The 16,982-nt window shown below is 44.4% G+C and overlaps 1 protein-coding gene across 2 annotated transcripts in view; it reads right to left on the bottom strand.

Annotated features, from left to right (window-relative positions):
* LOC306797347 (sodium/potassium-transporting ATPase subunit alpha-1) overlaps positions 1–16,982 on the bottom strand; it is a 39,204-nt gene that overhangs the window by 14,728 nt on the left and 7,494 nt on the right. The window contains exon 4 of one of the 2 annotated variants that reach the window (XM_079296671.1): positions 16,657–16,948. In XM_079296671.1, the coding sequence (XP_079152797.1) occupies positions 16,657–16,926 (270 nt within the window). In that variant the 5' untranslated portion in view covers positions 16,927–16,948. Of the gene's footprint in view, positions 1–13,818; positions 13,837–16,656; positions 16,949–16,982 lie in introns of those variants that run through there. The other variant, XM_079296672.1, reaches the window with a different exon arrangement.

Genomic DNA, 16,982 nt, shown 5'->3' with positions numbered 1-16,982 from the left:
GCTGCAGATTGCCCTTGTAGTATTCAAACTGTCCTGACCTTTGTACCGAGGGTGACGTAGAGGCATTTTGAAACGTTCAATAATCAAACCACAACCAGCAGTGTTTTACACTTGATAGAGGTCCAGCACTGAGCCAGACTCAAATAAATACAGCTGGAGACAGTCTGCATCCATCCAAACAGATACATGATGACTCCAACACCACGAACTGAGATTACACTCCGACACCAACAATCTGTCTGAAGTTTATTTGGCAAAGATATAGATGTGTGTTTACGCAGCACCTAAATAAGAATATGCACAAGTGTTCAAAGTTGAATTCAGTGTGTTAACTAGACTTTGTCGCCTTGAGTGGCACCATCATTGTGTTCGGTTACATGGACTATAAGGCCAAACACAAAGCCAAAGACACGTGCAGTGACTTTTAGGTTGTCGGGCCACTTTTCATTGTTAATTCAGCGTAGCGGGGGAAGTCACGTTCACGTGGAGTCATTCCTCGTCCTCCAGAGAAGCCTGAACAGACAACGACCGATTGTTTTCTCCAGCAGCCGTCACGCGATTTCAACAACTCGAGACTAAAAGCGAACAACTCGTTTCCAGCCTTTTGGGTTCGACTTCATGTTCTATCTTTTTAAATGACACCAAACAGCTCACAGTGACAAATAAGCCACTACGTGTTAAATTCAAGTCAACATTTATGTCATTTTGTCGACGATCATCTGAAACATACATATGGAGACTATTGGGAAAGACAGCAGTGAGGAAGTGAATAACAAATTCCCACTCACCACATCATAAGAACAGTGTGTTTCTCAACCCACCGAGCTTCCAGGGCTCCCACACACACTGCTGTATTGTCACAGCACAACGCAAGTTATGGAAGTAAGGTTTATACTTGTTTAAAACCATCCCAAGACAGCAACGTTTTCTGTAAGATCAGTGGGAATCGTGAGTAACTGAAGGAGAGAGCAGATTAACTCTTTTACTCACAAATCAAATTGTCTCATTTTTGAGTTGCTATTTTATTTAATGATTCTCTTCAATGCAAGCGGATGTCCTTTGGTCATTTTAGTTCTTTTGAATATGTGGCTCTGAATTCCATTCAAGCTTTATTCCTAAACATTTACAGGCCGCCTAAATACTGTGCAACCTTCTTTGATGAGTTTACTGAACTGCTGTCTGTAATCTGTATTGATTTTGACTGTGTTGTTATTGTTGGTGACTTTAATATCCATGTTGATAATCCCCAGGACAGAGAGTCTATAGAACTATGTGGTGTCCTTGATAACTATGATCTGACTCAGCATGTGACAGGACCCACACACAACAGGGGGCACACTCTGGACCTAATCATCACCAAAGGTGTAAACATTTCCAAGGTTGCTGTGACTGATGTTGCACTCTCTGATCATTTCTGTGTTTTCTTTGAGAGTGCAATCTCCTTGCACACAAATGTCCAAACCAAGGTTGTGACAAAGCGTTACATCTCTGAAAACACCAGTGAACTATTTATTCAGAAGTTCTCCTCCACACCAGCCCTCTCTTGCCTCTCAGTCAATGAGCTTGTAGATGGCTTCAAGTTAAAAATATTATTGATGCCATTGCACCCACTAAAGTGAAGGTTGTCTCGGGTAAGCAAAGATCTCCTTGGAGAAATGCTACGCTGGTCAGAATAGAGAAACGCGAGTGACCACTGATCTTTTACAAATTATAAACATCCCTTCTCTCAGGTGTCTTCCCACAAGCCCTAAAAACTGCAGTTATTAAACCACTCCTAAAGAAAGCTAGTTTAGACTCCGCAACAATGAAAAATGATAGGCCAATATCAAACCTCCCATTTTTAAGTAAAATAATTGAAAAAGCGGTTTTCCAACAGCTGACCAACTTCTTGGCCGTAAATAACTGCTTTGATGTTTTCCAGTCAGGCTTTCGACAGCACCACAGTACTGAAACTGCTCTTGTTAAGGTTTTCAACGACATCCACTTAAACATAGACAATGGCAGAAGTTCAGTCTTAGTGTTACTAGATCTCAGTGCTGCATTCGACACGGTCGACCATGCCATACTCCTAGAAAGGCTAAAAATCTGGGTGGGACTCTCTGGCACAGCACTTAACTGGTTTGAATCCTACTTGAAGGACCGAGAATACTTTGTGTCTGTAGCTGATTACACATCAGAGCTGACTAAAATGACATGTGGTGTTCCCCAAGGTTCAATACTGGGGCCTCTTCTGTTCAACATCTACATGCTTCCACTAGCTCAGATTATGGAAAACAACAAAGTGTGTTATCATAATTATGCAGACGACACACAAATCTACATAACTATGTCACCAGGGGACTATAATCCCATACAAGGGCTGGGTAACTGCATTGAACAAATCAACAACTGGATGTGCCAGAATTTTCTTCAATTAAACAAAGATAAAACAGAAGTAATTGTTTTTGGTACCAAGGACGAACGATTGAAAATCACCGCTCAGCTTCAATCAGTGATGTTAAAACCCACAAACCAAGCCAGAAATCTAGGTGTAGTTATAGATTCAGACCTCAACCTGAACAGCCATATCAAGACAATTACAAAATCAGCCTATTATCACCTGAAGAATATATCAAGGATTAGAGGACTTATGTCTCAACAGGATTTGGGAAAACTTGTCCACGCATTTATCTTCAGCAGACTGGACTACTGTAACGGTGTGTTTACAGGTCTCTGTAAAAAGTCCGTCAGATTCAGAACGCTGCAGCTGGAGTCCTCACTAAGACCAGGAGGGTGGATCACATCACCCCAGTTCTGAGGTCTTTGCACTGGCTTCCTGTCCAACAAAGAATTGACTTTAAAATCCTGCTGTTGGTTTACAAAGCACTGAATGGTTTAGGGCCAAAATACATCTCTGATCTGCTGCTACCTTATGAACCATCCCGACCCCTCAGGTCGTCTGGGACCGGTCTACTTTCTGTTCCCAGAGTCAGAACTAAACATGGAGAAGCAGCGTTTTTAAATCAAGACTGAAGACTTTTCTGTTTGCTGCTGCCTTTAATTGAACCACATTCAATTAATATATTAATCAATTTCCTGCATTTCTGCATTTCACTACTGTATTTTATTTCTTACCCTGTTTTTTAATGTTTTAATGCAATGAATGTTCTTAATTGTTTTTAAATCTCCTTTTCTTTTGCCTTATGTTTTGATGCTTTTAATGGTTTTATGTGAAGCACTTTGAATTACCTTGTTGAAATGTGCTATACAAATAAACTTGCGTTGCTACTAGGAGAAGTTCTGTGTTTTCCGCTTATACGTGAACGACAGTGTACTCACTACAAGTCTCTTACAGGATGTTGAGCTTTGAATCACGCTGAACAAGATGTCACCTCTCTCGTTTGCCTCATATTTGGAGAGCGAGTCACAGAAAGTTCTCAGACGACAGAGCAGGAGCAGAGCCTGCGGTGTTACTGCTCTAAACAATGAAGCTTTACACAAAGAGCAACTCCCTGTTTATGCTTTTGCTGTCCCACATTTTGGAGCATTGGCTGGTGACACCTGCAATTCCCTGAAGAGCACACTGATGTTATTGCCAGCTTCATGCTTCCATCACCAATCTGCCTCAGCATTCAGCACACCAACAAACCAGGAATAGTTCTTTTTGGTCGGAGAGCCAAGAGACTTTAAAGAGCATCATGGTCCGAACTCTCAAAAAGAGACTTCACACACCTGCTTGAAATTCCCAACCCAGGTGTTTGTGACAGGCTGTTGACTCTTAGCGCTCAACGTCAAGCTCAATTCAGCACATGTGGCTTCAAATTTGAAATGTTTTTGGAATTGTTTTGGGGCGAACAGAGATTGCTATCGAGCGGATGACACCAGAACAGAATAAAGAGATTTAAGAAAATTAAAGAGATAAAGAAATTAAACAAGAAGCCTCCTCTCCTCTTAAGATCAGGTCAGATAAAGGAACAGGACTTCATGCGAGTGTTGCTCTCTGTCTAGAAAGAGATCATTTTGGCCAAAAGAAAATGAATATTAGGTCTTTGGTTTGAGACAAAAGATGAGAGATTGACAAAATGTCCTGTCCCTTTAAGGTAATTTAAAATATACTTTTGTTAAACTACCATCATTTCGGACAGCTCACATTTCCATTCAGCAGCTTTCCTTCATTCCACACTGAGCTAAGATTCTCCACAGACAAATCACATGCTCCCCACGGAAGTTATAGCTTTCATTGAAAAGCAACAGACACCGAGTAAGAACGCTTCATTCCACAGGACGTCTTTTCTATGAATTCTGCAATTGACGGCCTTGAAGACGAGACAAAATAAAGGACAGTAAATTGCAGTGAAATGGATGGATCATAAATGCGCAATAATTAAGAAACACGACAACCAGGCCAGACTTTGCGAGAGAGAGAGGAAGAGCGAGGCACACGACTGAGTGTGCTGCTATTTATAGGTCCAAACATTTGCCAGAAAGCCTGTTCCTTCCAGGCCAACTTGTATCAAAGAGAGAGCAGGCAGGATTTATGAAATTGGGTTTTTACATCAAAGGAGAACTGCTGCAGAGTTGGTGATATTAAGGATACAGCATCAACGTATGCAAGACATAGGACAGCTGATGGACGTATTCGAAAACAGGCGGCAACGACAAACATTACAACATGTTTGTCATGACGTAAACGCTCAGTTTGTTTGCTTTGGTTCCTGCCGGAACATCCGGCAAGAACCTCTGCCTGGAACCTCGGCAGGAACAGATGCCTGTCATCTCTGAGAGATCTATGCATCGTTCATTCAGACCACACACACACACACACACACACACAAGAGACCCTGCACATCCCTCTAATCTGGCCACGGATTACAGAGCAATTAGAGGAATGAGAAAGTGAGATGAAGGCAGGAAGAGAAGGACGGACCGGCAGGGTGAGAGATGTGCTTTTCTAGTTTTGATTATTGTTAGCAGTATTAGGGTACTCACTGCCTGATGCCTCACTGTCAAAGCTGCGAGCAGGTATTTCAAACTTAACCTGGAATGAAATTAAACAAGAAGTCAACTGTGATGATCTTGGATTGTTGATCATCTCAAAATGTATCTATAGCTGCCGAAACAAGTGTCAAACTGTCTTCAATGTGGTTAAATGCAAACATTAGCTGCCTTTAAATTTAAAATATCCAGGAAAACTACTATTTAAAAGGCCTGCGAGTGTTTTATTTATGAAAAGAAAGCATACATTAATGATGTAAGCACTGGGAGGCTCGTGTCCAGAACTTCAAATGTATTACAACCACAAGAACAATGCCTTCACAAGCTTTTTGCTCATGTTGATACTGTTGTGGAAGTAACCAGGTCTGCCTTCATATAATATATATTAAGGACTCATGATCTTAAATTGTACAATATTGCACAAATAAATAAATCTAAAGACCCAGGTATCGCCTTTTTTAAACGAGCATATGTTTCACTCTGCAGTGGAGAAGTAGAGCACATGGAAAACGAGTGAAAGAGTGAATGAAAGGATAAAGAAGGAAAAGAGTGACTGTAGGCACTGCCAGCCTGGCTGATCCCAAACCCTGGCAACGGCAACAAAGAGCCACTGTCCCTGCTCGCTCGGTGCCTCACACACTCACGCATGAATACTGTACTGTGTCCACGCCGGCACACACGCAGACAATGACCCCCCGAATGGGAATATTGTTTCAGTGATTTCCTTGTGAACTTTCCTCAAGATTCAGTGCCACTTTAATCAATCGCTGTCTGGTGCGGAGTCAAGACTGGGGTCAAGAGGTCGAGAGGTCCATGTGAATGCGTTGACCGTCGAATGCCGCAGATCGTTACGGAGTCATGAACTCATGATAAGGCGAAGGTGTTGCTTAATTGTCTGCGCTTGGAAATCTTTCTTCTGCTCCAAATCAGCATCCACAGCTCAGGCGTTCAGCTGACGGGCCGCTAATGCCTCTAATGACTCATTTTCGCTTCACCTACCAAAACAAAATGACACATAATTGTTTTAATGCTCGTCTTTACACTTGTTCAATTCGTCATTTCCTCCCCGTCGGCTGTCCCGGTCATGCAGCAGTCACGTCATCTGATTTAGAGCTGCGGTGCATTGTGTGTGCTGAGTGAGGCTTTCACAATAAAAGCCCTGCTGCCGGATACTGACATTCCGAACCAAAGTTGTTTTCACTTCCCTGACAGACAGCAATAACAGGACCTCTGCTCGCTGACTGGGTCAAAGGTCACTGAGCCGGTGGAAAGTTCTCAAACTAGTAGAAAAAGATAAATCAATGGTTGACACAGATATAGATAAAGAGATGATTGAGAGAACGAGATGGTTAACCAATGTGATGTTTTCTTTGAATATACATTTTTTATTCCCTTCAAGTAGCTTTAAGTTGGTCACAATCGGTTTATTCCACACATATGCTACTTTTTAAAATGTTTTTAAGACAAACTTTGAGAGAAAACATGTTGGAGAAGGGGAAAGGAGTTTAAATCTTTACAAAAGCATGATTTTGAAAGCTTTTCTGTCGCTGCTTTTGACTCGTTCTTCCGCACTAGTACCGCTGCAGACAGCAGCTTCCTCGACTTTGCATTCACCTCCACATCGCTGAGTTGAAGAGAGTTAACAGTCCAGACGAGTGGAAGTTGGAGGGAGGAGTCAAAGAGACAGGGGAGGAGACGAGGAAGAGGAGGAGTCTCCTCACATGACGCTCATGGCATGTCTGCTTGTCCTTGGAAAGGACACCGGTGTCTCACAACAAACGATTTCTTTGTCTTTCTATCTGTCTTGTTCTCTCTTTCTCCTTCATACATCCTCATCTCTCTCGCTCTTTCTTTTCTGTCTCTCTTGTCTTTAGTCTTTGCACTTTAGCAAACTTTTTCATACTGCGGAAAAGTTATGAAATGACACGACGGAAGGATTGTTCCACTTTTCTGCGAGACGAGTGACAACCCCCCCCCCCCCTTTCTGCTCCACTGCAGTTATTGCCCAATAGTTCACACACACACACACACACACACACCTCCCCCACATTCCCTCTTCCTCTTCATTATCATAATCATGCTGTCACACACAAAATTCCTTTGCTGACTCCTCCCCTCAGTGAAGACTTTCTTCTGGGGCCCTCACAACTTTCCCTCATGGAAAACTACCAGTGCGCACGCACAAAGACACACACACACACACACAGTGTGATCTGTGTTAACAGTGGACGGCACAATAATGAGAGAAGAGATGGAGAGAGAGAGAGATGTGATGAAAGTGGGAGAGAGAGGGTCTTTGATGGTATTAACAAAATCTGATGAAAATTGTAAAGCTCTCCAACTTACCCACCCACACACACACACACACACACACACACGACAACACTCCTATTTACATTCCCAACAGCCTTGAGTGACTAACGGACGGTTGACTAGAGACAGACTCTCCCTCCACCGTTACCTGCTGTAGAAAGAGAGAGAAGCAAAGCAACACCACCTCCCTCTGGACTAATCCTCCATCGACCTAACTGTGCCTCGCAGGTGCTTTGCTGTGTTCATTCAGTTTTTGTCTTTTCTGTGAAAATAAACAACATATCTGCGTTATAATCAGTGGTGTATAAAGTACCCAAAAGCCATACTTGAGTAAAAGTAAAGATACCTGACTGGAAAATGACTCCAGTAAAAGTAAAAGTCACCTATTAGAATACTACTTGAGTAAAAGTCTTAAAGTATCTGATATTTATTGTACTTAAGTATCAAAAGTAATTTTCTGATATTAAATGTACTTAAGTATTGAAAGTAAAAGTACAAGCAAATGCTGTTCATAAAAAAGAAAAGGGTCAGAATTTTGAGAATGATGAAGTTTATTCTTTTAAGTGCTGTGGCCACCATGACCGAGGACATGGAGCTGTGTTGAACATAATTGGGTTGGCTGTGATCCATCCAAGAGCAACAATGTTCAACATAACATATTGTACATAAGGATACTTTTGCATCTACTATGAACTTATCATCATAACTCTCCGAAAAGCAATATGACACTATGAAGGAGTTGTAACAGTGCGTTTATAAGTCTGCTCATTAGACTAGAGGATGTAGAGGCCAATGCATAATATTATGTTCAGCAAAACATATCCACTTGATGCATCAGGTCAGTGTTGTGAGAAAGGACACCTGCCTTGTAAACTCCTATGGGCCTGATTTGAACACAATAGATTTGATTTATAGTGTGTGAAATAGGATTAGGAAGTTTATCATATTCAGTTACATCTCCATCAAATCAGGTTGAATATCAGGAGAGAGTCTATCCTTCATGTAGACAATCAGAGGAGCAGACAGGTGAGCTGAAGTTTGTTTAGGCACAAACAATGAGCTCCTCTTGTATGCGGGTGCACACACATATTTCCACACTGTACCAACAAACTACTCATATTCACTCAACTGAAAAACTTGACAGGCTCAGCAGAATTCAACGCCTGATTGCAGGTGCTGGTGGAAAAGAAAATGTGATGACTTGCTTCATTCTCAGTTGATTTAAATATTGAAATGTTTGATATTAGATACACTGCTTTTAAAATACTATATTTAGACGTAATACTCAAATTAACTCTGTGGGATGTCCACCAGCATCAAAGTATGTAACACACACACACACACACACACACAGTCAGATCTCTCATGTGGGAGGACGTTCTGCAAGTGTTGCATAGCAACAAAGCATCACGCACAATGAACAAGTGTAGCGGTGTACTGTCCGCGCTGCTGGCACATGTGTGTGTGTGTGTGTGGAGAAGTAATTTGAAGGAATTTAATGTAAACAAAAAAGATGCGGTATAATCACATACTGAGGCTGATGTTTCTCTTTTTCTGGTAAAAGAGTGCAAGAAGGGGAGGATTTGTGAGGAAGGGGCCCTCAGGGGCCCTCAGGGGCTGGTCTTAACAAGGAGAGAGCAGATTGATTTCACACACTCGTAGGGATGGCTTTGCACTGGGAGCCTCTAGGGGCCAATATGACGCTGGATGCAAAGTCAAATATTTCCAGATCCCCTCTGAGCTTCTACTGCAGAAGAAAAACCTGGATTTAGATTTAGACTGCACTCACAGCCCTGGTGGATCATCTCACTGGTCTCACACACACAAAACCACATGAGCATGGGTTTGAATCAGGACAACAACATTACACACACCCACACACACACACACACACTTGACAGAGACACACACGCAGAGTAGCATGGATTTCTCTCTGGAGCCAGAGGGATCGATCTTAGCGTCTTAATGATGACAAAACCAGAGAGATGGTTTTACTGTGGAGGGGAGGGATGAGAGAGGGCAGCCCTGATAGACGTTTTCACTATAAACACACACACACACACACACACCAAGATAGTCATCGATGATACTGTAACACACTCCCAAAGAGACACTCCTGTTAGAGAGGGGCAAAAAAACAACAACACAGACACCACTCTCCATCTTAACCCCATTATTTAGTTGCCATGACAACAATCCACACCCCATCTACCCAAGATAACCATTCTAGCAGTACACCACACACACACACGTGTGAACGCAGATGAGACGATGTGTGTGCAGTGTTTTAGGATCAGAAGAAGGCAGTCGGTGTGAACAAGTTCATCCAGAGTGTGTGTGTGTGTGTGTGTGTGTGTGTGTGTGTGTGTGTGTGTGTGTGTGTGTGTGGGATTAAGGGCATCCATACGATGGATTAGCAACGAAAAGAGCAAGATGTCATCAGCATCTGCCATCGCACCATTTCACTTTCTATTCACCATTTTACTGTTCTATGTCTGTGTCTATTATTAGCTTGCAAATTAAGATGACGTAGTTACATTTTCATTTAGAGGCAAACATGTCTGAGACAACATTGGCAGATTTCCTAATACAGCGTTGACTGTAGAACAAGTGGAAAGCAAAATAAAGAATTATTAAATGTATATTCTGTCTTTTCTTTTTCGGTCTTTGTATCAGCTTTTATCCTGCAAGCTCTTATTCACTTTAAATGAACGTACATATGAATATATTTACAAGAAAATGAAATGACTTGATACAACAAATGAAATAAATGCGGGACTATTGCAGCAACGCTCCCGTCCTGGTACAGCAGGAGTTGCACCTGCTGTACATCCTGTATGCCATATTTTGATGTATTCATATTAATCTCTTTTCATCAGCGTTGACAATCAGGAAAAACAAGAACATATTTGTGGATTAGTCTGTTGCAGGTCAGCCGTTTCGTCAAAGCCTCATTTTTCAATCTGATCATGGCGGGATTTGCAGGGCGCTTGAACATTTTGAAGCTGAATATTTCCATGTGGTTACTTGAGGGGAACATTCACATTTACAGCTGCCTCTTAGGAGCATTTAATGAGGAACAGATATGTGGCAAACAGCATTTATACTGCGTCAAAGTACGATAAAAAATGAATGTCTTGTGACCTTTCGTATTGATTTTTCCACTCCCTGCTGTCTCTCCAACTCTTTGTCCATCTGTTTTTCTGCCCGTCACTCTCTTGTGAATGAAGATTCTCACACACACACACACACACACACATAGCAGCAGCGCAGCATGTCGCATGATGTGGGCAGCTGACATTTCACTGCAAGCAATCTGCCAGTCAGAGTTGGACACACTCACGCGCACACACACACACTCATACACGCAAATCTGGTCAGTGAACGAGGGGTTTTTTCTTCAGCCCCGGTTTACGCGATCGCGTGCACGTGTTACATAACACTTCATTCTCCGACTTTCTGCCATTTAGTTGTCCATGTGTGCAATGAATCACCAAGCTACCAGTTTAACATAGCGTGCACGTGCGCACTGTTGTGTAACAATCGAATCATCGCGTGGTTGGAGAGGCGTCGGGTGCACTAAACGCTCCATGAACCTTGGAGCCGTAGAGATGCACTACAGCTTGTGAACTAGCAGGACATACAGAAGTCTGATGGAGCCCCTCACTCATAATAAATACGTTGAAGCTAAACCTACGATACATCTCACCCACGCTGTAATACACACAAAAGATAATGAGCAGTACTTTTTATTGCAGTCGCAATACTGATATCCCTGAAACGTCGCTTGCAACTGCACTGCATTCTGGTCTTTTGTCAATTACAGCTGCTATTCATACACACATACATGTAAAGTCATATTGTTTGTCTTTTTATGAGAATAACAAATCCCGATGTTTTTGAAAGTCAGAGAAGAAGCTGCTGCTGCGGGAGGAAATCGTCCACCGTTGAGCTTTTCTGCCAGACTGCCATCGCAAAGTTGCTATTTTGAGATGGAGTGTGCTGCAACGTGACAGGTGTAAAGGTAACCATGGCAATCAGACAGCGGGAGTGGCGAAAGATGTTTTTAGAAACCGTCTAACGAGGAAAGAGAACTATCATCAGTCCTGTCTGTAACCAGAGTTCATTATCTCTCCTCATCGCAGCTGCAAGAAGTGAGCCAACTCAGTCTGTAATGAACCAGCGAGGAGGGGATTTGCATAAAGAAGGTAAACATATAGTTTAAAAAATATAGTAAAAAACAGCAGATGGTTGCCACCGGCGGTCCAGCGACGTGACGGCATCTATTGCTCCCCTCACATCTGTCACAACGTCCCTCTGATCACTGCAGACCTTTGTCCGTTACAGATGATGAGACGACACACAAAACTCCAGCTCGAAAAAGGTATTTTGTAAACTTGAGAATTGATCGATGCACACGTCTTCAAAGTGTTAAGAGAAGACACAGTGCAGTACTCCTCCGTCCTCTATCTGCTGTGTTCTCTCATCAGGGAGCCCTTTTTCCACATGGTGCTCCACATCTGCTTCTGATCATGAAAAGCAATGCAATATTTATCCAACGTAACATCTGACTGTCATTATTAAAACAAATAGAAATATGGAGCGGAGTTAAAGGCCAAATCCCCAGATCGGAGTGTATCAGCTTTACGCTGCAGAACACAAAATACGGGTCCGAGTTTACACACAAAACAAACTGTTGAGAGCTTGAGAGGCAACGCTGGGGCGGCTCTGAGATCTTAACCTCTGCACTGCGAGCTCGGTCATCAAGAGCGACTGTTCATTCAACGTAAACAAGAGAATGAATCGGAATTTAAAATATATGAAATATATGAAAACATGAAATCCAACAATGTGTCTGTGGCTCCCTGAGGCCCAATCATTGCTGCTTGCACTGCTGTTCAATCTGGGTCAAATGTAAAATCAGAGCTAAAATGATTCTACAATAATAAAACTAATAAAAAAAAAGACATGCGCTCCTCTATCTGCCTCGCACACATACACACAGATGTTGTTTATATTTAAGGAAAGCCCTCCTCCTGTCTTTCCCAGAATCCCTTGTTGTTTCTCCCAGCATGCTCGCAGGTTGCAGGGAGAAGGAGGAGGAGCCAAAATGTCAGAGGTCACCTGACAGAAATGTTTGATCTGTCTTTCTCCTCTCTGCACGTCCTTCTCCTCAGTATACATTCGCTCAGTGATCAAGTTTGGGATGGAGGGACGTGTACGTGCACTTTAACACGCTTCCTCTGCTCTCTGGGCTCATGAATCAAAAAAAGTCCAGACTTTTCCCATTTGATAAGATCACAATGACAAGAAGCGAAAAACAGAATCCGCTCACTGTTTTCTGCTCTGGTTTTATGCAACGAAAGGTTTCAGCGCCTCCATGAGAGAATGTCTTCGGACACCAAACAACTGACAAAGGACATTTCTTTATATGTTGAAATTAAATTCCCTTTAAAACCCTTTCCAGATATGGTCACACAGCAGTCCCGAAGAGTTCACAATACGTCTTCAACATGTCAATAATACGATGCTGCATTTATTGCTGATGAAAATCCTCCTGCCGTCCTCAATCAGGGAGGTCAGAGGACAAAGTTGGCCGTCTCAAAAAGTGAAAGCTCCTTAATCTATTCCCTTACAATCCTGCAGATTGTACCTTGATTTCATGTCGTCTCAGGTCGAGTTATTCGGCCTCGTAAAATAAACCTCTAGCTCCACCTAGTGGACCATGTTGTGTAAGACTGTTACACCTGCAAGTCTGTGTCCGGGTTGATAGATCCTGCTAAGAAGCCTGCATACTCCGACAGTCCTCTTCGGCTTTTGATATTGAAACCCAATCTCAGATTCCTGGTATCATTGTACCTAACAGCTGCAGGGATGACAGCATGGAGGAGAATGCCACAGTACCAGCAGCCTTAAATGGAGCCACTAGTCCTCCAAATGACTCCGATATCCATTTAGCAAACTGTTCACTGACGCATGCTTGTTAGCGGCGGTTATGCGTTTCCTTTGCCTTTAAAATGACTCAATATCTGTTCCAGGACGTTTTAGAGAACATCCGTGTTTGCCAAGCAACTGCCACAAAGGGATTGAAGCTATGTGACCTGCAGAGAAGGTCACATATCTCCGACGACACTTCGCAGTGTGCGTCAGTGGCTTTGGGGGTCCGAAACGCTCCACTTGAAGAGATAGCTTCCAGAGCTATTGTCTGAGAATGCAGGCGACGCGTGTCAACACCGCATTCAAAGCGGCCACGGTGGGATACCGCTGTTAAATACAAGAATATGTTTTTCAAGACTTGTCCATCGATCCTTCATCTCATACACAACAATTAAACAATTAAAGTAATTCATGCATTTCCTTATCAGTGTCATACATCACTGAGAACAGCCTCAGCCGACACCGTTTTCTTTGTCACGCAGTTTAAAAGCATTCACGAGTCGTTTCTGCCTACAGCTCACTGCTCGATAGAAATCATTTGCTAATGCTGATGCGACTCCAGTTTGACCTTATTCATGGGTCAGCGTGACTCACGGAGCTACAGCAGGTGGGGGGTCCTTTCTCTTCGGAGGTTTAACTCTGCGTGTCTGTGGAGCTGGGTGATCCACAGCAGAGCTCGGCCTCCCCTCTATCTTTAGTGAGCCGCGGCCTGTGAATGTGGGGGGGGCTAACTTTATCTGGACCTCTGTCATTGAAGCTGCTGGTATTTTTAGGTGGTGGCTAGCAGTGGCGGCAGCAGCTGCGAAAGCATTTAAAGCCCCCCCCCCCCCCATTCCAACTCTCTCTCTCACTCTTTAGCCGTTGGACAATGACACTATCAGAGCTGACGCATAAACCAGGCGCTCGGCTGAAACGCTGTGGCCATTTCCCTCTCGGCCACCTGCAACCTCACGCCAAACCGAGGGGACGCAGCCGAGACCTGGTACCTGTGACTGTGGGCCGCCAAGTGTGACCGGAGGATTGACTTTTTCCTCACTTGCTGCGACTCTCGGCGAAGAGGAGGTTTGCCAAATGTGAGCCAGAATCTACAAACAACAAAGCGGCGAGACAAAGAACCAGAGCTGAGGAGACTCGCAGAGCAACAGAATCTCTGCCAACTCCACCACTCAAATTGAAGGGACATCAATGAACGTTTCGAGGACATAAACCTCACATCTGTGACGGAATGCTTTAGAGACTCGTATCGCGGTAAGTTTATCATGTGACTGCTTAAGAAGAATGATTTCTACCCATGTGCCAACACAATGCTCAATGAGTAGCTGAGCCTCTTCCGTGTGTTCACTGATCATAAGACTTCAGAAATATCTGACATGCTACCCGGAGAGCTATTTTCCAGCCAAGACACGAGCATGACTACATGATCCATGCTGTGCAGAGGACACGCATCAGATGCGAGTGCGGTGCGTCAGGGACGGTTAATGCCAAAAGAAAGATGGCGACAACAAGCGGGAAACAAATGAGCCACATGAGAGAGATGAGAGTTTTCTACTGGCTGCTTCAGGATCAAACCATAGGCTGTCAAGAAAGAGGAAGTTAGCTTGAAGAACTTATTCAAAAATGGCAACAATGTAAAGAGACAAAGACAATCCATCAGGAAGGATAGAGCCGGCATTCATGCTCCATACATACAACTCATGAGTCCGTTTTGTCTTCTTTAGTGGCTGCAGACTGTTCAGTTTACCTGCTGTGTGGCACACGGGCTCTGGTCTTTTTTTGGACAGACTCCTTTATAAATACACTCTTCAGTGAGTTACAGCACCAGCTGAGAGACGAACAAGAGCGGTTTACGATTGCTCAGAACCTACTTTACCAAACCACCAAGCATGTGATCAACACCTCACTGAACATGTTCAGCTGAGCCTTCATGACATGTTGGATACATGAAACATTTTAGAACACTCCTGCATCGAATCATCCCGATCGGATTCCTGCCCATAAAATATCTCCCATTTGAGGTCAGGTGTAAACAGGTCAATGTGTCACCAGTTTAGATCGTGACTTTGGGTGCGAGCTTCCATTAAAGACCAACGCCTTATGAAATATACATTGTCTTTATCTTACAGCTCCTTCACCAGAGATAAGAGGCTCTTACTGAGGCGATCCCGCAACAAAAGAAACTCATTCAAACCACAGAGAGGGTGACTTCGTCATGGATATTTTTGGAGGTGCTCCTCGTCTTTTGGGCTACCCACGCCCTGTGGTGGCACATTGTGGCTCAGACGCCACACTGAGGTGCCAAATTGGTGGGGACCCTCGTCCCGATGTGATCTGGGAGCGTAAAAACATCCAGATTGTGTCCGATGGACACTGCAAGCTCTCCGAGGATGGAAAAGCGTACCTGCTGACCATTACTGGAGTAACTCTGCAGGATGCTGGCCAGTACATTTGCAAGGCCAAAAATAGCATAGGTGAAACTTGTGCTGCAGCCTCACTCAAAGTGGAAGGAGAGGCCCAGCCACAGGAAGGGGGGCAAACGCAATTAGGAGTCAATGGTATGCAGCAACCACTGAGAGAAAATGGAGAGTTTGAAGGACACCAGAATGGCTACTGCACAGGGGAACATGGTGACCACAAGAAAGAAAATGGAGAGGAGCTGAAGTTAAGTGCACAACGAGAGGCGGTTGATTTAGTGTCCGATGATAAACCTCGATTCCTCATCAAGCCGCTCTCTTTGCGCGTGGGCCGGGGAGAAGACGCCGCCTTCTCCTGCAAAATCTGGGGCACTCTGCCCGAGGTGACGTGGGAGAAAGACGGGAAGAAGCTCGGCGACATCTTCGAGAGTGCACACTTCAGCGTGAGCAATCAAGATGGCGGCTGGTTCCAGCTCAAGATCTACAGGACGCGCATGCCAGACAAAGGCGTCTACACCTGCAGGGCCGTCAGCAGCCATGGCCAGGCCTTGGCCGGCGCCGTCCTTCTTGTCGAGCCCGTACCGGAAGGAGAGGAGGGTCAAACGTCCTCAAACGGTCACGCTAACGGCCAGTGGTCGCCGAAGCACAGGGGCGGGAGGCTCAGTTTGTTGAGGGTCATAGAGGAGCCGCCCGTCAGAGCCTCTAAAGCCAAGAAGTTTGCAGTGGCAGAGGGGAAGCACGCCAAGTTCCGCTGCTTTGTGACAGGAAAGCCCAAGCCAGAGATCATTTGGAAGAAAGACGGGGTTCCCCTAGAAGCCGGGAGACGTCATCTGATATTTGAGGACCGAGAGGGTTACTACACGCTGAAGGTTCTGTACTGTAAAGTGCAAGATACGGGACTGTATGTGTGTGCAGCATCAAACGCGCTTGGAAACACCCTCAGTGCTGTTCACCTGTCCGTCAAAGGTAGGCGACATCTGCAAATCATCCCCTATTTTGAAGTAAACACATCCACACTTACCCGTTTCCGTTGTTCTTCAGGCCCAGCGGTGCGCTTCAGGCGTCCATTAAGAGATGTAGAGGTGAGGGAGCGGGACGTCGCCGTGCTGGAGTGCGAGGTGCCCGACGAATCGCTCCCATCTGCCTGGTACCTGGAGGACCAGCGGCTGATGCCCAGCAGTAAGTACGGGATGGAGCAGAAAGGAGCCACGCGGACACTGACCGTCCATGACGTTGGGACGGACGACGACGGAGTGTATCTCTGCGAGATGCCAGATGGAGCAAAGAGCATTGCAGAGCTGTCCGTTAAAGGTCTGTTGGACAAGAGAGGGTAACACTTTACATTTT

Source organism: Melanostigma gelatinosum (assembly GCF_949748355.1).
Source record: "Melanostigma gelatinosum genome assembly, chromosome: 24".
Taxonomy (NCBI): Eukaryota; Metazoa; Chordata; class Actinopteri; order Perciformes; family Zoarcidae; genus Melanostigma; species Melanostigma gelatinosum.
Note: the sequence above shows the minus strand (reverse complement) of the source record. Positions and strands in the feature narration are given on the sequence as shown.